This window comes from Peromyscus californicus, unplaced genomic scaffold (assembly GCF_007827085.1).
Source record: "Peromyscus californicus insignis strain IS unplaced genomic scaffold, ASM782708v3 Scaffold_13__1_contigs__length_99412109, whole genome shotgun sequence".
In the NCBI taxonomy this organism is placed as follows: Eukaryota; Metazoa; Chordata; class Mammalia; order Rodentia; family Cricetidae; genus Peromyscus; species Peromyscus californicus.
Genome location: NW_026294424.1, coordinates 29,747,200 through 29,768,976, shown reverse-complemented (window position 1 = coordinate 29,768,976; position 21,777 = coordinate 29,747,200). Strand labels below are relative to the sequence as shown.

General features: G+C 39.4%; 1 protein-coding gene across 2 annotated transcripts in view; it reads left to right on the top strand.

Moving 5' to 3' along the window:
• Cnrip1 (cannabinoid receptor interacting protein 1) overlaps positions 1 to 21,497 on the top strand; it is a 30,986-nt gene extending 9,489 nt beyond the window's left edge. For both annotated transcript variants that reach the window (XM_052734785.1, XM_052734786.1), the window contains exon 3: positions 20,518 to 21,497. In XM_052734785.1, coding sequence (XP_052590745.1) covers positions 20,518 to 20,682 — 165 coding nt within the window. In that variant the 3' untranslated portion in view covers positions 20,683 to 21,497. The remainder of the gene's footprint in view (positions 1 to 20,517) is intronic.
• Positions 21,498 to 21,777: the final 280 nt, after the last annotated feature.

Here is a 21,777-nt window from a genome sequence, read left to right as displayed (position 1 = left end):
ATATCAAGATAGTGCTAGCTGCATGAAATGATTTGGAAAGCTTTCACACCTTACAGATCTCATAATATATTGAATAGAATTCACCAAAGTTTTCCATTAAAATTCAGTTTTATCAGATTAGTCATATTTACAGACTTTGCCTTTGAAGTAATTAATTTTATTGTTGTTTTATTTACTTCAATAAAACTGTTCATGGTAGTTCTTCTTTTAATATTTTATTTCAATTTATTTTAACTCTCTGTGTGTGTGTGTGTGTGTGTGTGTGTGTGTGTGTGTGTGTGTGTGTGTTCAGGTGCCTGAGGAAGCCAAAGGAAGCTGGCTGATGTGGGTGCTGAGAACCAACCTCAGGTCCTCTGGAAGAGCAGTGCTTACTCTTAACTGCTCAGCCATCTTTCCTGCCCCTCATGGTAATTCTTACCCATCCTTAGGACTTCTAACAAGATCCACTCTTTAACTCTTGATGTTCAAAATGTCTGTTTTTTCTGGTCAGTGTAGCTAGACATTTATTGCCTTTAACAACCTTTTCAAAATCCTGCCTTTGCTTTTACATGATTCTGGGCCTATATTTTCTTTCTCTGTTTGCCTTGACATATAATTGAGGTATAATACAAAGTAAAATGATGCCTTTATATAGTGTACAGTCTAGTTTTAAGTAGTTTGGCTGTGGTGCACCTAATTGTGTTTTTCTTTGTATTGGTTTTTATTGGGAATCATTGAATTTATTGAACCTATAAGCTTTTTACCAAAATTTAGAGTACTATGAGCCTTTATTTTGCTAAACACTTTTTCTCCTAGAGCCACAAATTTTATTTTTATTGAAGGTTTTCAATTAAAATTTCTTAGTATTGGGCTATCCACATTTATTCCTTAGGGTTCTTTTGTTTTTGTATTTTGCATTTGAGGTCATTCATTTCAACTAAGTTGTCGACTTCATTGGCAAAAATTTTTCATAGCAATCCTTTGTCTCTCCTTTTCTTATAGGATTCCAAATACACATATGTAAGGAAGCTTGGTGTTATCTCATAAGCCTTTGAGACTGTGTTCAACCTTCTTTAATTAAAAAAATAATGTTTTTATTGAAATAGAATTACATCACTTTCTCCCCTCTCTTTCCTCCTTGCATCCCCCCACAAACTACCTTCTCTCCAACCCCTCCTGTGTCTCCCACTCTCAAGCTGGCAGCCTCTTCTTCTTTTGTTATTATTGTTATATACATATACACGTATGTGTATGTGTAGTGTATGTAAAATGTATATAAATACAACTTCTTCCGTTTGTTTTTGTTGGTGGTATGTATATAATTCAGAGCTGAGGACCCTGCACTAGACAACCAGTTAGTGGGTTCTTCCCTGGCGGAGGTTACTTCTCCTTCTCCAGGCTGTAATTACGTGTGTTTACGTTCACTGGTTCTCCTGAAATTTTCAGCTGCACATTTTGTTCTAAACCTTTGCTATCCTATTTTCAACTCTAGGGTTTTAAATGCCCACATGTTCAAGTTATGTTTTTCTTGACTTTTGAACATTTATAACTGCTGGGAAGGTGTTTGATTGTTTTATTGATTTGTTGTTCTTTGTGGTACTGGAAATTAAACTCAGGGCCCTTCTAATACTAGACAAATTCTATACCAATGATCTATCCCAGCCCTCTTTTTAATTTTTATTTTGAGACAGGGTCTCATTAAGTTGCCTAGACTAGCATGAAACATTTTCATATTCTGTACCCCCAAAGAGGCCTTGAACCTGTGATCTTCCTACTCCAGCTTCCTAGGTAGCTGGGGTGGCAGCAAAGTCACACCTGGCTGTAATTGTGGTTTGAGATCTTTGATAAGTCCAACATCTGCCTCCACTTTTATAAGCAGCTATGGGCTGATTTCCCCTAGGTGTACACTTCTCTGTGTCATTACATGTTTGGTAATTTTGGCTAGTAACACTGACTGTTGTAGTTTCTCTTTTATTCTCCTGTGTATAAATTGTGTCCCTTATACAAAAGTCAGCCCTTTCCCAGTTTCAGAGGCTTTGAGAACTGGAGATTATTTTCACAAACTTAATTTGATGAACAAACTTAATCCAAAATGCTTTCAGACTAAAAATAATTGTTTTGCCTTTTGAGATCGGGTGGTCTTGAAGTCACAGTTCTCTCGTTTCAGCTTATTGAGTGCCAAGGTTACAGGCAAGTATCACCACATTCAGCTCAAACCCCACACTTCCCGAGGGTCAGGCTGGCACAGAGTTTCAGATTTTTTTTATCTTCAGGTCAGAGATGTTCAACCTGTATTACGGTGTTTTCACGTCCTAGCAAGCACTGAACCGCTTGACTCAAACTTCAAGCTCTGTCTTCCAGGTCGCGTGTAGCAGCTGACAGCTCTATCAGCCTTGTTACCTTCTGTTTGCTGACTTTCTCACTTGACATCCCTTTGTGCCCATGGGATACAACAGTCAGACAGTACTAGAGATTTTTATCTCTACATTCTATTTATTTATTTTGTGTATGAGCACACAGGACACAGGACACAGGCGAAGGTCAGAGGGCAATAATGGGATTTGGTTCTCAGTTTCTACCACGTAAGGCCCCAGGAATCAAACGCAGGTTACCAGGCTTGGAAGTGTACTCTCTGAGCCAGCCTCCTAGTCCCAAATTGAGATTTTTATACTGAGATTTTTAGACCTGTCTACCCTGAGTTGCCCCTAAATATCCAGCTTCACTATCATTTCTAAATTCTTAGCTTTGCACTGAAAATCAGTAAAACTTCAATTTCTCAAGTTTGGGCTGCAGTTTATTTATTTTCATATGCGCATATACTTTTAAATTTGGGTCTTACCTCTGAGAAAGAAAGCAATATTTTTCTGAGTTTGACTTAATTCACTTAACATGATGATATGCAGTTGTATCCATCTTCCTGAAAATGTCATTATTTATTTTTTCTTTATGGCTGCATAAAATTCCATTCTGTTTATGTTCTGTATTTTATTAATCCATCCATCTGTTAATGAACATCAAAGTGTGTTCCATTGCCTGCCTCTGTAGCTATAAACATGGATATACAAGTAATTCTACCGTACATTGGCCTAGAGTCCTTCAGGCATATACCCAAAAATGCTATACCTGGGTCATATAATAGTTCTATTTTCAGTGTTTTGAGAAACCTTCTTACTATTTCCTCAGTGGCTACATAAGTTTACATCTCCATCAACAGTGGTTAAGGAAGGGTTCCTCTTTTCTCACATCCTGGCCAGCATATGTTGTCTTGTGTTTTCTTGGTGACAGCCATACTGCTGGGGTGAGGCAGAACCTCAATGCAGTTTTAACTGTTTTTTTCTAGTAGCTAAGGATATTGAACAATTGATCAAGCAATTATTTGTCATCTGAATGTCTTGTCTATTCAGTTCATTGGCTCATTTTTTTGATGGTAGAATTTGGGTTTGGAGTGTTTCATTTTCTCAGTTCTTTGTGTAGTCCGGATATCAATACTCTTTGCTATGCAGAAGCATCATAATCTTGTAGACTACCATCTGTCAACTCTTGGGCTCACTCTATGTGCTGCTGGAATCCTGTTTAGAGACTCTCTGCCTGTATCTACACCTTGAAGTATTTTACCTGTGTTTTCCTCTATCCATTTCAAAGTTTCTGTTCTTACATAGTCTGGTGGTTTGAATGAAGATGGACCCCACAGGGAGTGTCACTATTAGGAGGCCTTTTTAGAATAGGTGTGAAGTTATTCCACTGGGGTGGAATTTGGGGTTTCAGATGCTCAAACCAGGCCCAGTGTCACTCTGTTACCCTGCTGGCTGCTGATCCAGATGTAGAACTCTAGGCGGCCTCTCCAGCATCATGTCTACTTGCCTGCTTCCATGCTTCCCACCCTGAAGATAATGGACTAAACCTCTGAACTGTAAGCCAGCCCCAGTTGGATGTTTTCCTTTATAAGAGTTGTCATGGTCATAATGTCTCTTCATAGAAATAGAAACCTAAGACAAAAAGTTTTGGGGGGGAGGGGTTGTTGTTTTGTTTTATCCATTTTGAGTTTATTTTTATGTACAGTGAGAGATCTGTTTCCAGTCTAATCCTTGCCCTGTGAAACATCATTTGTTCTTCCCAGCATCATTTCTATCCTGGTTAAGTTTCTGCTGCTATGATAAACCCCTTTACCAAGAAAAAAGTTTATTTCATCTTACAATTGTAGTCCATCATGAAAGGAAGTCACAGAAGGAAATCAAGGCAGGAATCTGGAGTCAGGAACTGAAGTGAAGGAGCATGCTTACCAGCTTGTTCTCCGTGACTTGCTTATCCCGCTTTCTTACACAATCCAGAACCACCTGATCCAAGAGTGGGACCAACCACAATGGGCTGGTACTTTGCACATAAATAATCAAGAAATTCCATCACAGACTTACCTTCAGGGCAATTGGATGGAGGCAATTCCTCAATTGAGGTATTGGAGGGTGGGAGTCTGCAAACACCCCAATCAGCAGAATGTCAATCCATGAGAGGCAAGAAGGGAACATGACTCAGTATCCGGTGTTGGTTCAAAGTTCAAGAATCTGACAGTAGGTGGTTTATTTTAGGCATATTTAGCACAGCAAAATTTAGGTGGGGGGGGGGGCTTCCTGGTGATAATTATCTTAATCCCATGTGTACAACAAATCTTAAGACAGAATTACACCAAAACTCCTGTAACGTACAAGTGACATCTTCCATAAAGATGGGTTCTATAGATTAACTGAGAAAACAGGATCAAGGTAAATAAGCTCATGATAAGGGTCTGGGGAAGCCAGCTGTGGTCTGGCCCTACAGATAGCACAGAGGTCACCAGGCTATGAACTACATCCATCCCCAGTCTTGTGGATGGAAAACAGTTTATACATCGCTCCCTTTGAAGAGACAGTCCTGTGTGTTTAACACTCCTGGTTCCCCTAGTGCTTGTCCATGAGCACAAGGACATTCTTCGTACAGGTTCTCTCTCCCCATATATGTCTAAATTTGTGTCATGTTGACAAAAACCAACCAGCATAATTTGTTAAAGAGTTAATTTATACTGTCTGTCCGTATAAATTCAGTCTTCCCAACATCATTTTAAAGAGGCTGCGCTTTCCCCAGAGAATGTTTTTGGACCTGGATTAGTTACTTTTCTTGTTACTGTGACAAAAAGCCTGATTAAAGCGAATCAAGGAAGGAAGAGTTTGTTTTGGCTTAGAGATAGAGGACACAGCTCATCCCGGCTGGGAAGGAGTACCAGGAGCTTCAGCCAGCTGGTGGCAAAGCATCCCAAGTTAAGAAGCAGAAAAAGATGAACGCTGGTGCTCCACTCATTTTCTCCCTTTGACTTGGCCTAGGACCCCAACTCATGTAATGGTGTCACCCACATTTAGGGTGAAGCTTACAATCGCATAGACAGGCCCAGAGATTTGTTTCCATGGTTATTTTAAATCCCACAAGTTCAAAAAAGTTAATCATCCCAAGCACCTTTTATCACAGTTTAGGAGACTGTAACATGTGAGTATATTTTTGGATCTTCTAATCTGTTCCATTTTTCTGTGTGTCTGTCTTTCAGCCAGTACCACACTATCTTTGTCACTGTGGCTCTGTGGCACAGTTCTCAAGCTTCCTAATCCTGAGACCCTTTGATCTAGTTCCTCATGTTGTGGTGACCCCAAACTATAAAATTATTTCGTTGCTACTTCATAATTGAAATTTTGCTGCTGTTATAAATCATATTGTAAATATCTGACATACAGAATATTTGATGTGCAACCCCAAAGGGGTCATAACCCAGAGGTTGAGAACCACTGCTCTATAGTATAATTACATGGCAGGTATTGCTATGCATGCATGCAACATTGTTCTTTCTGCTCAGGATTGCTTTGGCTATTCATGATCTTATGTCTTTCTTTGTGAATTTTAGGGTTTTCTCTTGTTCTGGAAAGAATGCCCCTGGAATTTTTTAAGAGGGATTGTATTAAATCTGTACATTGCTTCTGACAATATTGCCATTTTCATAATATTAATTCAACCTACCTATTGGTATGAAAGTATTTTCTATCTTCTAGCCTACAAGTTCTTTCTTTAGTGCCTTAAAGTTTTCATTTTAGAGATCTTCAGTACCCTTGGCTAGGTTTATTTATTGTGTATTTGTGTAGTATATGTACATACACATTTGTGTGTGTGTGTGTGTGTGTGTGTGTGTGTGTGTGTGTGTGTGTGTCTGGTATATGTACATACAGGTTTGTGTGTGTGTGTGAATGTGCATGTAGCCATGTGTGTGTGTGTTTATGTAGAGACCAGAAGTTAAGGTCCGATGTCTGTCTTCTGCTATCATTCTCCATCATAATTTTGGAAACAGAGTCTCTCACTGAATTCTGCACAGTATTGCTGACTGACCAGACTGGCTGACCTGTAGTCTCCGAGGATCCACCTGTCCCTCCCACCCTGGCCCCCAAGCACTAGCGTTACAGATATGTGTGATCATGTCCAGCTTTTGCATAGGTGCTTGCAAACTCATGTCCTCACGCTGTGCAGTGCGCATTTTACTGACGAGGCTATCTATCCAGCCCATAGGCAATTTTTATGAAATTGTATTGATTGATTGGTTAATTGATTTGTATGCCAGGGCATGCCACAGCACACATGTGGAGGTCAAAGGACAGCTTTGTGGAAGTTGCTTCTCTCCTTCCACCATACGGGTACCGGGAATTGAACTCAGGGTGACATGGTTGAGGTCAAGTGCCTTTAACCGCTGAGCCACCTCAGCAGCTTGATTTAAGGAATTTTTGAATTTCATCCTTGATTTATTCATCAGCTCATTAATACTTCAAGTATATACATTGCTCAATCTCAATGTATTTATGTACTTTCTATAGTTTTTTCTATTAATTTCTAGTTTATTATACTACAGTGTAGTAAAATACAAGGAATTATTTCAATTCTTTTTCATTTGGCAAATCTTGATTTGCGGCCTACAGTGTGATCTATTTTAAGAAAGGTTTCATGGGCTGCTGAGAAAAATCTGTTTCTGATAAATGAACTATTCTGTAGATACCTGCTAAGTCAGTTTTCTCTATAGTATAGTTTAACTCTGAGGTTTTTTTTGGTTGGTTTTTAGTTTAGAGGACCTACCTAGAAATGAGCCTGGTTTATCAAAATAATCCACCCTTGTTGTATAAGGACCAAGCAGATCTTTTAAATCGGTTGGTATTTATTTTGTGAAATTATCTCCTGTACTAAATGAAGGAACCCACATCTCCCTGCTTCGGTCCACTTATAATACCTGAAAACCAGCTACATCAAATGAGAGACCTCCAGCTTCCCCTGCCTAGGTCTGCCTAAGCCCAGTTGGAACCTCACTCTATGTGCCCAGACTATCAGCCCCATCTATGCCACCCAGGATTTTTTCTCCAGGAGTCCAACCCACACAGCTTTCTGTAGCAGCTGAGGAACCATGGCTTTCTCTCCTTAGGACCACCCATGCACCAAGACTTCACTCTAAACCAGTGGTTCTCTATTTTACCAATGCTGCTTCCTCAGGTTGTGGTGATGCCCCCCCCCCAAACCGTAAAATTATTTTTGTTGCTACTTCATACCTGCAATTTTGCTACTGTTATGAATCATAATGTAAATATCTGTGTTTTCCAGTGGTCTTAGGCAATCCCTATGAAAGGGTCATTAGACCTGCAAAGGGGTCGAAACCCACAGGTTGAGAACCACTGCTGTAAACAATCTTTAACTCTCAGAAGAAAAAGAGAGTTAGTCCCAGCACTCGGGAGGCAGAGCCAGGCGGATCTCTGTGAGTTCGAGGCCAGCCTGGGCTACCAAGTGAGTTCCAGGAAAGGCGCAAAGCTACACAGAGAAACCCTGTCTCGAAAAACAAAAAAAAAAAAAAAAAAAAAAAAAAAAAAAAAAAAGAGAGTTAGAGCCTGCAGCCCTCAATACCAGCCACACAATGGAAAATTATTTCAAACATACTAAGACTTAAGCAACTTCTAAATATTGTACACACTTCCATTGAAAGAAGAAATGTGGCTTGAACAAAGGGGGGCTGGAGAGATGGCTCAGTGGTTAAGAGTTCTTGTTACCCTTCCAAAGGACCCAAGTTCGATTCCTAGCACACACCTCAAGTATCTGGTAACCACCTGTATCTCCAGCTCAAGGGAATTAAATGCTTTCTTCCAGCTTTCACACATTCATGTTCTCAAACACATGCACATTAATTAAAATAAAAATAAATCTATTTTAAAAGAAAGAATGACCCAGCCAATTAACTTCAGATGCATATATCCCCACACAAAAACAAAATTAAAAACCAAGAAAATATTTCTCCTCCAAAACTTATTAATCCCATAATAATGAACCCTAATGAGAACAACATGGAAGAACTTCCAGGAATAGAATTTTAAACAGTGGTTTTAATTATATTCATACAACTCAAAGGAAGCATGGATATAGTACAAGAGAATAGAAACAAGCTGAATCAAATAAGGGAACCAATACAACACATGAAAATACAGTTTATAAAAGAGAATTACTAAAGAAAAGCAAGCTGAAATGATGCTGGACATGAAAATCTTCAACAAACCAAAATTTTAAAAATCCCCACCAACATAATGGATCACTTAGAAAACAAAGTATCAGGGCTGTAAGACAAGGTAGAGGGACTGGGTCATGTATTAAAGTTAATGACAAATTGTTAAAAATATATTTATAGAACACAGATGAGATTTAGGATACCACTAAAAGATCTAGCCTTAGGATGGTGTGCATAGAAAAATAAGAATATCATACCAAAGACATAAAGAATATTTTCAACAAAAGCATAAAAGAAAAATTTTCCAAACCTAGAGAAAGAAATTCCTATCCAGGTACAAGACGCCAACAGAATACTAATTAGATAGGACCAGAAAGGAAATACCCATAGCATTATAGTTAAGACATTAAAAACACAGAATAAAGAAAGAGTATTGAAAGCTGAAAGAGAGAATGGCCAAGTTACTTATAAAGGCAGGCTCATCAGAATAACAGATGATGGACTATTCAAAGAAACTTAAAGGGAGAGGTATGTGCAAAGATCTCTGCCAGGTTCTGAAGGACAGCAACTGTCAACTCAGACTATTATTAACGTTGAAGGAGAAGTAAAAAGAAAACTTTGTATGATAAAAACTGGTTAAAGGAATTCATGATCACTAAGATAGCTCTACAACAGACACTGAAGAGTGAGGAGTTTGGGATTAACTCCACTGGCAGAGGAGATCTCAAAACAGCCTAGTATAGACTCTGTTGTGTGGTTTATAATGAGAAGGAGCAAGCTGAGCAGGGTAAATTACAAAATGTAAAATATAAGGAGAAAAGGAACACCAAATAGTGGAATGCAACTAAGTCCTGTGTTCAGGGAGATAAACAGATTAAGAAATGGAATAAAGGGAGTGGTGACCTCAGGGCAAGATCTCATCCAGCTAAATTTCCAACTTGTGAAAAGGAACTAAAGAAAATCTTAGAGCTGGGTGTGGTAGTGCATGCCTTTAATCACAGCACTAGGAAGGCAGAGGCTGGCAGATCTCTGAGTTTGAGGCCAGTCTGGTCTACAGATCCAGTTTCAGGACAACCAAGCTTCAGGAAGGTGAAAAGAAAAAAGCTAGTGACGATGTAGCTATGTTCCAGTCCCAGCAAGCAGCAGAATTTGGTAGCTTTAGCCACATTGTTATGTCTTTAGAGTTAAGGACAGAAGAAACGGGTTATATGGAATTTGCTTCTTTGCCTAAGGAAAGTCGCTGAGGCCAGGCATGTGTCAGGGGTGTCCCTGAATGGAAGCCTAGAGAGGCCATTGTGTGAATCTGTGAAGTTGAAACCTGGATTGCTTTGGAGACCCCAAAATGTGCGAGATGCCAGAGCCATGGGATACCTGCTGAGGAAAGCTGCTAACAGGGGGTGGAACCAGCCCAAGAAAAAGAAGTTCTTTGCATTCAACAGAACTGAACAGAGTTGGAGATCTGAATAGCATTTTGAAGCTAGACATAGAGATGCAGAGTTTGGAGTTTACCCAGATGGTTTTTGGTCTTTCTTTGGTCCAGTATTTCCTCACTATGCTCCCTTCCCTACGTTTTGGACTGGTAACATATATCCTGTGCCATTATGTGTTAGAAGTGTGTGATATTTTTTTTTTAAATAGGGAATTACAGTTAAGAGATTGCATGAATCTCAGAAGAGACTTTGAACTTTGGACTTTTAAACATTGTTGAGATTGTAATAGACTATGGGAACTTTTGAAGTTGGACTAAATGCATTTTGCATTATGATATTATCAAAAGCTTATGGTAGCCAGGGAGTGGAACGTGGTAGTTTGAATGTAATTGGCCCCCACAATCTCACAGGGAGTGGCACTATTAGAAGGTGTGGCTTTGTTGAAGTGCATTAGCCTTGTTGGAGGAAGTTTGTCACTGTGGGGATGGGCTTTGAGGTCTCTTCTGCTCAAGTTTTCCTCAGTGTGACTTTCAGACCATTTCCTATTGCCTGCAAGATGTATGACTCTCAGCTACTTCTCCAGCACCATGTCTGCCTGCATGCCGCTATGTCCCACCATGATGACAATGAACTGAGCTTCTGAAACTGTAAGCAATTCACCCCAGTTAGATTTTTTCCCTTATAAGAATTGCTGTGGTTATGGTGTCTCTTCACAGCAAGAGAAACTCTAATTAAGACAGCCATCAAAAGAAACACTTCAGTCTGAGAAGGGTAAACACACTAAAGAGAACACAGGGAATAAATAAATAACACCAGAACAGTTAATCAAAGAAATCTTGGAAAGCACCACAATAAAATGACAGGAATTAATACATATCCTTTATCAACGACTGAATGTTAGCAGTTTCAACTTCCCAATAAAAAGACACAGATCAGCAAATTGAATCAGAGAACAGGAGCCATCACTTCGCTGCCTTCAAAAACAATTCACCTCACTGTCAATGATAGATACCACCTTAGAGTGAAAATATATATAGGTATTCCAGCCGGGCGGTGGTGGCGCACGCCTTTAGTCCCAGCACTCGGGAGGCAGAGCCAGGCGGATCTCTGTGAGTTCGAGGCCAGCCTGGTCTACAAAGTGAGTTCCAGGACAGGCACAAAGCTACACAGAGAAACCCTGTCTCGAAAAACCAAAATAAATAAATAAATAAATAAAATAAAGGTATTCCAGACAAATAGAACCAGAGAAACAAGTAGTCATAACTATTTTACTGACAAAATAGTCTTAATACCACAGCAGATCAAAAAAGATAACAAAGATCGCTTTATACTCATTAAAAGAACAATATGCTAGGAAGGTATTACAGTTCTGTACATATATGCATCAAATACAAGTGCACTCAATTTAATGAAACAAATACCATTAGATGTAAAAATCACAGATTGACCTCAACACTGTGGCAGTGAATGACTTCAATATCTCATTCTCACCAGGAGATATATCATCTGAATGTGAGTGAGTGTGTGTGTGTGTGTGTGTGTGTGTGTGGTGATATTTTGTTTGTGCTCTAACAAATAAAGCTTCCCTGGAGATCAGAGTGTGAAGCTAGCTACTAGTTAACCATAGAGGTCAGTTAGTGGTGGCACACACCTTTAATCCCAGCACTTGGGATCTCATGCCTTTGATTCTAGTACTTGGGAGTCACACAACTTTAATCTCAGCACTAGGGAGGTGGAGACAGGAAGTGATATGACTGGGTGGAGAGAGGAATATAAGGCGGGAGGAGACAGGAGCTCACCCCTGAGCTGAGGAGTTGGTGAAGTAAGAAGTGGCTGTGGCTTGCTCCTTTGTCTCTCTGATCTTTCAGCATTTACCCTGATATCTGGCTCTGGGTTTTTGGGGGGTTTTTTTTGTTTTTATTAAGACCAGTTAGAATTTGTGTTGGGGGGGGGCAGGTACATTGGAGTTAAATGACATCATAAATCAAATGTGCTTAACAGACATTTACAGAACATTCCACCTAAACAAAAAAAGAACGCACATACTTTTCAGCAGCCCCCTATAAAGTTTTCTTCTAAATTGACTGACCACATGTTAGGAGAATTGAAATGACATCCTCTATCTTATTTGACCACAATAGAAAAAAGCTATATATCAAAAGTAATAGAAAGTACATAAATTCATGGAAACCCAACTACACATTATTGGATGATAATTGTGACAAGGAAGAACTAAAGAAGTAACTTTTAAAATCCCTAGGATTTAATGAAAACAAAAACACATCAAGCCAAAATCTGTGGAACACAATGAAGGCAGTCCTAAGATAAACATTTATAGTACTAAATGCCTACATGCAAAACTGAGAGATCTCAAATTAATGACTTAATGGCCTTACTGCCTTGGGAAAATAAGAACAAACCAAACCCTCAAACATGTTTCATTGTGTGTCTTGTTTGCTTTTCTATATCATGCTTCGTCCAATAAGGCCATACCTCCTAATCTTTCCCAAAAATTTCTATCAATTGGAGACCAAGTATTCAACCATATGAGCCTATGGGGGCCATTCTCATTCAAACTAACATACTGTGTATCTCAGGCTCATGGGTCTTCCTGCTTCTGAAGCCTCGCTCATTTAGCCCTTCCTAGGAGAGCATGTAGACAGAGATTCTGTCTGTATGAATCCTTAAAATGCCCCTTTTTTGGCCTTTGTCAGTAGCAATTTGGAGGAATAAGGCAGAGAAGATATGAGCTGGTTATGAAGCTAATGTGTGATGAGGAAGGTGACCTCACACATGCACTACCAGATATAAAATTTGTCCCTTGTGCTACTTGGTCTGATGTTTGACAAGAGCAGTCACATTAATGTACACACAAATTTTAGCCACCAGTAGGAAAGAAATAATATTAGGATATGGACATGGAAAAGTGAGCTGAAAAAATGTGAGTGGGCAACTCACAAGAGAACAATTGTCCCATAAATATAGGAATATGATTTTGCTTTCACTATTAGTAAAAAAAATATAAATATATCAATGCCAAAGCTCAGCTATAAAATAGTAAGAATTTTTGTATCCTGCACACCTACCAAATTCACTCATCCTTGTAGGTTTGTGTAGATTGCTTAGTATTTTGCAGGACACAGTTTTCATCTGAACAGAAACATTTTGATTTCACACCACACTATTTGGTTATTGTTGTTGTTGTTGTTGTTTCTTGGCACTTACTAAAACTTCCAGTACGGTTCTGAATAGTAGCGGTAGGAGTTTACATCTTTGCTTTCTAATCTCATGAGCAAAGGATTCACTCTCCCACCATTTAGGATGATGTTTCATGGACTTTTTTTTTGTCAGTGCCCCTTAATAAGTTTGAAAATTTTTCTATTTCTAGTCTGCGGAGGACAGAAACAACACTACTCTGTCAAGGTTCTTTCTTGTATCTGTTGAATCATTACAGTCATGTGTCACTTAATAATGGAGATATGTTTTAAGAAGTGTTTTGTGGCGCTGGAGAGATGGACCCACATTTGATTCCAAGCACCCACATTGAGCTTCTTGTAAGTACCTGTAACTCCAAGTCCAGAGGATCCAACTCCCTTTTTGTTTTCCACGTGGGCACCCAAATTCATGTACACACACAAATTAAATAAAAAAAATACAAAATGAGAAAATGAATCATTTGGCAATTTCATTATGAAAGTATCACAGTATGTACCCACACTTGTTGAGATGGCTGTGATGTCACAATTCAGTACATATCAGGTCCATTATCACCTAAAATAGTTATCTAACACGCATCTGTATAGACTTTTCACCTTTTATTCTGTTTTAAAAAAATAAAAACTTTCTTGGTCTTGACATCCTTCTTATATATTTCTGAGTTTAATATTTCAAAAAATAGAAACAATACACAAATTTACTTATAAGACCATGACATTTTCTGAATAAATCTCCTTTCTTTATAATTTATTTACCAGTTTTGTTTGTTACAATGATGTACTGGCTGGTTTTATGTGTCATCTTGACACAAGCTAAAGTCAGCAGAGGAAGGAGCCTCAGTTGAGGAAATGCCTCCATGAGATCCAGCTGTAAGGCATTTTCTCATTTAGTGATCAATAAGGGAGGGCCCAGCCCATCGTGGGTGGTGCCATCCCTGGGCTGGTGGTCCTGGGTTCTATTAGAAAGCAGGCTGAGCAAGCCATGGGGAGCAAGCCAGTAAGCAGCACCCCTCCATGGCCTTTGCATCAGTTCCTCCAGGATCCTGCCCTGTTTGAGTTACTGTCCTGACTTCCTTCAGTGATGAACAGCGATGCTGAAGTGTAAGCCAAATAAACCCTTTCCTCCTCAACTTGCTTTTTGGTCATGGCGTTTCACTGCAGCAATAGAAACTCTACTAACTAAGACAGGTGATGTCAGATGCATAAAACAGAAAAGTTTTCCCACTCTTATCTGAAGGAATTTATGTAGAATTCATATATTTTTTAAGTTTCTGAAATTATTAATGAATGAATGATTTATCAAAGATTTAAACCTAGATTCAATCTCAAAAACACTCTCTGTCTCTCTCTCTATCTCTCTGTCTCTGTCTCACTGTGTGTGTGTGTGTGTGTGTGTGTGTGTGTGTGTGTGTGTGTGCGCATGTGGTGTTTCTATTCATGTGAATCTGTGTGCATATCTCTATGGAGACCAGAAGTTAACACCAGATGGCTCCCTTGATCATTCCCCACCTTATTTTTTGACATGGGGTCTCTCACTAAACCTGGAGCTTGTCATTTTGACTAGGCTAGCTGCCCAGTAAGCCCAGGGATCTGCCTATCTCCACTCTCACAGCACTGGACTTAGAAATCTGTGCCCAATGTTTTTCATGAGTACTGTGGACCCAGGCTTAGGTCCCTGTGTTTGTACCATAGGCACCTACTAATGGAGCTATCCCCTCAACTCAATGCCTTTAGGAGCTATGACTCCACTGGAAGTTTGTGTCTTTCCAGGGGAAATTTTTACTTCTAGTGTGTGCAGGGATGTGTGTGGGAGGATGTGTATAGGTGTGCACACCACGGTGTGCATGTGGAGATCAGGTGGCAACTTTATGTAGTCATCTCTTTCCACCCACCTTTATGTGGGCTCCAGGAATCAAAATCAAGTTGCTAGGCTTGCACACCACTGCTTACTTTCTTCTACTCACTGAGTGATTCTGCCAGGCCAAGTTATCCATCTTGACTGAAATTACTGCTATAAAGATTTCACAGCTAAAGGTCTATGTAATGTGTAATTCTGCTCTGTTTTACTTTTTACCCATGACATTGGTAATTTTTATTCTTCTTATTCAGTTGTTAAGAATGTATTAATTGGCCGGGCGGTGGTGGCGCACGCCTTTAATCCCAGCACTCGGGAGGCAGAGCCAGGCGGATCTCTGTGAGTTCGAGGCCAGCCTGGTCTACAAAGTGAGTTCCAGGAAAGGCACAAAGCTACACAGAGAAACCCTGTCTCGAAAAACCAAAAAAAAAAAAAAAAAAAAAGAATGTATTAATTTCTTATAGCAGTTGTGACAATGTGCACAAGATCTATGTAAACTCAAGCCAGGCAAAATCCCAGCATGGAGAGGAGAGGAAGGTACAAAGTCCCACCCCTAGTTGAAGAGCTATTGGCAATTGATAGCTGCTGGGAAAGGGAGAATCAGTCGTTTTAAAGGTGTGGCCCCGATGTGTCAACCACATCCAGTGCACACACATCCAGGCATATACGGGCAACACAAACTGTGCTTGGTGCATTAAAAAACTAAAAAAGAGGATGCAAGTTGGATGGGTGGCAGAGGGTGTATCTGAGAGATATTGTGAGAGAAGTGAATATGATCAAAATACATTGTTCAAAATTCTCAAAATACTAATAAGATGAGAAGAAAGTTTATCAATTTAAACATTTTCAAGACACTAAATTTTAATGTCATTATTTTTTCTCATAGGATAAATAAGGTGGGAGGGGCAAGCCTGTGTGGTTGCTTCTGTTCTCAGACAGATGAGAAAGTCTGAGCTGGCAGTGTAAGGACCAGGAAGTGGAACTCCAGAAAATCGGTGGGAAGAATAAAAATCTAAGGCCTGGGAGGCAGGAAGATGTGCAGAGGTAGCATTGGTGTACTTCAGCGTGACTTTGGACTTAGCAGTAATCAAGAGAAGCCAAACCAAACGAGGACTATAAATTACGTCTCGTGTATTTGCTACCACCGTTGCCATCAGCATATTTCTGTTTTGGTCTCTTGTGTTACTGAATATTACTGAATCTTCTTAGTTTAAGACTTCCAGGGGCTGGAGAGATAGCTCAGTGGTTAGGAACACTCGCTGCTCCTCCAGAGTACACGGGGTTCTATCCCCGACACCTACATGGAATTTAACAACCACCTCTAACTCCAGTTCCAGGGGATCCATCGCCCCCTTCTGGTCACTGAGGGCACTGAACATGCTAAATGCAGGCAAAACACCCCTACACATAAACTGAAAACAAATTTTTAAAAATGACTTTCCTAATTTAATTTTTTTCAGGTAAGTTAATAACACCGAAGTTTTCCCTTATGTGTGGCTATATTATTCATTTATGTTTTTGTTTTTTATTTTATATCCAGCTCTTTCTTATTTCCAAAAGCTTCAGTGTTTCAGCGTTTCTCCTCACTCACCTGGCACATGGCTTTGGGTTGCCACCTCTCTCTGATGACTAGTTTTATTTGAAAGATAATTTCATACTAAAATGTTCTGCTACTGAATTATGTACTTTATAAAATACCTTTATTGGCCAGAGATGCAGGTCAGCCCTCAGAAGTCCGAGGCAGGAAGATCTTTGTTATTTCAAGGCCAGCGGGATTTACATAGCAAGCTTCAGAGAGATGGACCCAAACAGGGAGACCTCATCTCAAAATAAGTTAGCCATTGTAATTTAGGATTCGGATTCCAGCTAAATTTTGTAATTCAGTTGTGCCTACCACTGGAAATACCTTCTGTCAGCTAAAACTAATAATACTTCATTTTTAAAAGTGAGTTATTAAATAAGATTGCAATTTGTACATAGCACTACTATCTTATTTTGAACAGAGCTGTGATACTTTCATTAGAATGTACATATTCTTAATATAATTTATAATGTGTCAGTCTTAACTTTAGAGGTAGGATAAGTCATTTCATTTTGAAAATAGCTCTTTTTCACAGAAAAATCTGGATAAAAAAATAGAAAACTCTGATTACTTAGATGTTAAAACTCTGCTTTAGTATACTTTAGATTTTACATATTTGAGCTCATGTGTATAAACTGTTCTAATCTCTTTCTGGTTAAGATTGTTCTATGCATGTTCTCACATCATATTAATAACCTGTCACTCCATAATGGCTGTGCAAATCCCCCATCCCAATACACCACCATTTTCATAATATTTTCTTAATAACAGACACCTAGAACAGTGCTTCTAGGACTTAGAAATTTAAAGTAATTGAATAGATAACTGGTATCTCTGTAAAAGCTTGTATTTGCTTAACTGTTAATAGTGTGTTTGAAAATTTTTCAAACGTTAATTATAGTTTTCTGTTTTAATTTTTTAAATATTTTATTATGTGTATGCATGTGTGCCTTAATGTAGGATCCCAAAGAGGTCAGAAGAGGCCTAAGATCCCCTGGAATTGGGATTTACAGATGGTCATGAGCCAACGTTTGGGTGCTGGGAACTGGACCCGGTCCTCTGCAAGAGCAATAAGCGTCTTTAACCACTGAGCCATCTTCCCTGCCCGTATAGTTTTCTTTTAATGAACTATGATTCAGTCCTTTATCCTAACAGTAACTCATACAATTCATGTAGTATTTTATTTACTTATTATGCATTTTACATTATTATTTGACCAAAACTGCCAATACTTAGTTTGGGTTTCAGGGGGCTTTTTTCTCATTAAATTTTAAAAATACAAATAAGCACATAGGGAAGTAAATGTATTCAATCAATTTTCAACATTAAGTTGCAATTAGGTAAGTGGTATTAAATTGGACATTAGAATAATACTGTCCTAGAATTTATCTTTTTTTTTTTTTTTTTTTTTTTTGGTTTTTCGAGACAGGGTTTCTCTGTGTAGCTTTGCGCCTTTCCTGGAACTCGCTTTGGAGACCAGGCTGGCCTCGAACTCACAGAGATCCGCCTGGCTCTGCCTCCCGAGTGCTGGGATTAAAGGCGTGCGCCACCACCGCCCGGCTGAATTTATCTTTTAATGAGGATCAACCTAGAGTCTTTCAAGTTTTCTGAGAAGATACTCTACCACTGAACTATATCCCTGTCCCAATACTATGCATTCATTATTGTACTGTACTTGATTTATGTGAGAATAAATATATATTTTTACATTAAAATTTCTATATAATAATATATTTATTCTATAAATAAATATTTTCATGTTCAGTTTTCACTGCTCTGAACTTTATAACATTCTTATAGGAAGTACGATTTCTGGACCCACGTTCACTCACACCTTTAACCTGCCTGTCAAAGAACTCCTTAATGATGTACTCAGCAGCCTACCTTCCCATGGCTTACTGCAAATGGATACTGATTTAAAAAGCAATCAACTATGTGACATGATTACAAATAATAAATAGATCAGTATACCGTTCAATGTGTTTTGGCTGACATTAACCAAGATATAGAATATTTTTATCATTGTCCTCCAAAAATTCTGTCTTACACATTTTCACCAATCTCCCCATCTCAGTCCCTAGATAACCACAGATATTTTCTGTTAGTATAGATTTTATTTTATCATATAGTTTTAAAGTAATGGGAACCATATGGTATGTGTTCTCTGGAATCTAGATTGTTTTGTTTATAGTGTCTTAAGATCCATCCCTGTTCTTAACCTTAATCTGCATGTCCTATCGATAGGTCAGTCACATGTCACATATACCAAAACTTGCCTCCCATCAATTGAATAGTGAGGTGTTTTGAGTTTATTCCAGCCTTGGGTTATTATAAACAAGCTGCTGTAGGCTCGTAGATCTTTAGGCCAGGACTCTCCAAAAAGAGATACTTCCTCTTCATACCTAGGAAGTATGCAGACTCTAATGGTATCATCCTGTGTTTCACATCAGGCACATTTCCTGAAGGAAAGCCCAGGTCTTGATTTGGGACCAAGTTAGTGGGTGAGGCAATGGTGCAGGGAATAAGTTCTGAGCACCTTGGAAAGCTCTCTGCAAAGCACCTGATTACCCTCCTCTCATATCAACTGCAAAGCATACACCCTTGCCTTGCTCACTGCCCTTCTCTCTATGTCTCCTGGCTCTAAGAGAGTCTAAGATTCCTGCCAAGTCAGTCCCTGCCCCTTCCCATTATGGGAGGATCAGTGGAGAAAATAACTACAGGCATAATGCTGTTTAATGCCAGATCCTCTAAATAGCCACAGAAGGCAGTACTCAGGCAAACCCCAGGCCACCTGAGCATCTATCTGCCCAGTGGCCTCTAGAGCATTCAATGCCCTCTTTATGGCTACAAGACAAACTCATCTTTATGGCTCAGAATTCTGTACAGTGATTTTTACTGAACCTACCTTCCAACCTTCTAGTAAAATGATAACTTTTATTTGCAGTTCAAGCTGGCCTCGAACTCATAGTAGTCTTCTTCTCTCAGCGTGCCATATGCCGGGATTTCAGTGTAAGTCAACATACCTGGCTGGAATGCAAACATCTTAAGAGCAATTATCACACCTTACACAACTCGTATATGCATAAGGTACATAATAGGCAACTCATAGTTTGAGTGATACAGGACCTAAACTTGAGACTTGGGCATATACGTCTAACCTACACACCCTTAATATTTGACAAATAAGTCTTTATGAATCCAATACTTTGAAGCAAATCTTTTGTGGTTTTTTTTCACCTTCAGTCAAATGTCCTTCCCTGAATCGAAACTAGCAATAAAAGAACAATTATTTATACCTTACACTTAGATACATAACATAGACATTTTCTTGTACTACTGTCTTTTGAAACAGAACCCAGAAGATGGCCAGTCAACACTATATTCCCTTTCTTCTCTTTCCAGCTCCCTTCTGTGGCAAGGGGAATTTTTTAAAAAGCACTGAAATTGTGAGAGTCTAAGGCTGGCTCTTCAGAAAACTAAACTTGGAAAACAAGATAAATTTATGAAATAGTCCAATGCCAAAGGGATTTGGGGAAAACATCTTCAATATCTTAGGAATGTAGTACCTAAAAGGAAATGTGTGAGCTTTGCTGACTAAGAGAGATGTGGCTACTGAGACCTGATTATGGGGGGCTGAGTCGCTGACTTTAGCAGGCATCCATTGTGTGTGTCACTGACTTCAGTGGAAATCCACTGCTTGTGTGTCACTGACTTTAGTGGAAATCCACTGCTTGTGTGTGTCACTGACTTTTTAGCAGGTATCCACTGCTTGTGTGTGTCACTGACTTTAGCAGGCATCCACTGCTTGTGTGTGTCACTGACTTTAGCAGGCATTCACCGCTTGTGTGTGTCACTGATGTTAGCAGGCACCCACGGATTGTGGCAGGATAAGATTTTGATGGGTGTCTCTCTTCCTTCAGTTCACAGATATTGGGACCTTTGAGACAGTGTGGCAAGTCAAGTTCTACAATTACCACAAGCGAGACCACTGCCAGTGGGGAAGCCCGTTCTCTGTCATTGAGTATGAATGCAAGCCCAACGAGACACGCAGCCTCATGTGGGTGAACAAGGAGTCCTTCCTCTGAATACAGCTCCTTCGATGTTGCTAGACAATCTCCAGAAATCTACGTTTAAACAGACCAGCACAAGCCTTAACCAAGGCACACCACACCATGGCTGTTTCCCAATGACCTTCTAACCCCAATTATTTTGAACGTGTGATTCCTCTCTGATACAGTAGCTGTGACATGAAAGATGATGTCACATCCCTGAAAGTTCTCCGTCCACTACTCTATGCTGGTGTTCCTGCATCTATCCACACTCCATCACACTGTCTGCCAGTGTGACTGGAGCTTGATGGGACTAGCAGGTTTGTCCTAGACCCAAAAGGTCCGCAGGACCATGGTGTTTTGTTTTCAAGAGAAGCAATGCCTCCCTTTTGTGTTCATTGTCAAATTAAAATAACAATGTGCTTGAGTCCCCCGTGTGTGTGATATTGTAACATGTAGCATGCAATGTTTGTGAGCATCCAAAGCAGACTTTGTGGAAATGTAACACAATCAGCAGTAAATGGGATTCGAATGCTGAACTTACTATCAACAGCCCAGCTTTCTAAGAGAAAGAAAGAAAATGGCAGAATAAAAAGATGAATCTATAAAGAAACATTTATAATGTATTAATAGTCTTTCAAGTAGCAAGGTGTTATGCTGTGGCTAGCAGAAAGAGGGATAAGACATTGTTGTGGAACTGGAACTTTGGATCACCCTTTTGGCAAGCTACCATAGACCAAACATGCATAGAGATGGCATCCCTACATACCATTTCACTTGAACTTTGTACAATCGTGTCTGGAATGGTAATCAACTTTTGATATTTCTTAATAAAGACATTGAAAATCGTGCCCCAACTTGTGCAACAGTTGTCTAGCAGGTCAATCTCTTTTCTAGGACAGTGTACCCAAATCTCTATGCTGAAGGGTAAGGGTAGTATACTGAGAATAAAACTACCATACCTGTCTACCAGGTAGCCTCCAGCAAGGTCTAACATGGCAACAGGAGTCTAAGCACCTACTAAGCAATCAGAATAGGTTGGACATTATCTTTATTCCTTCCCCTGTATATCACCTACTGCACTAGTTAGCTACTTAACGCAATGGCCAGAGATGCTGGTGCTGCAGCAGA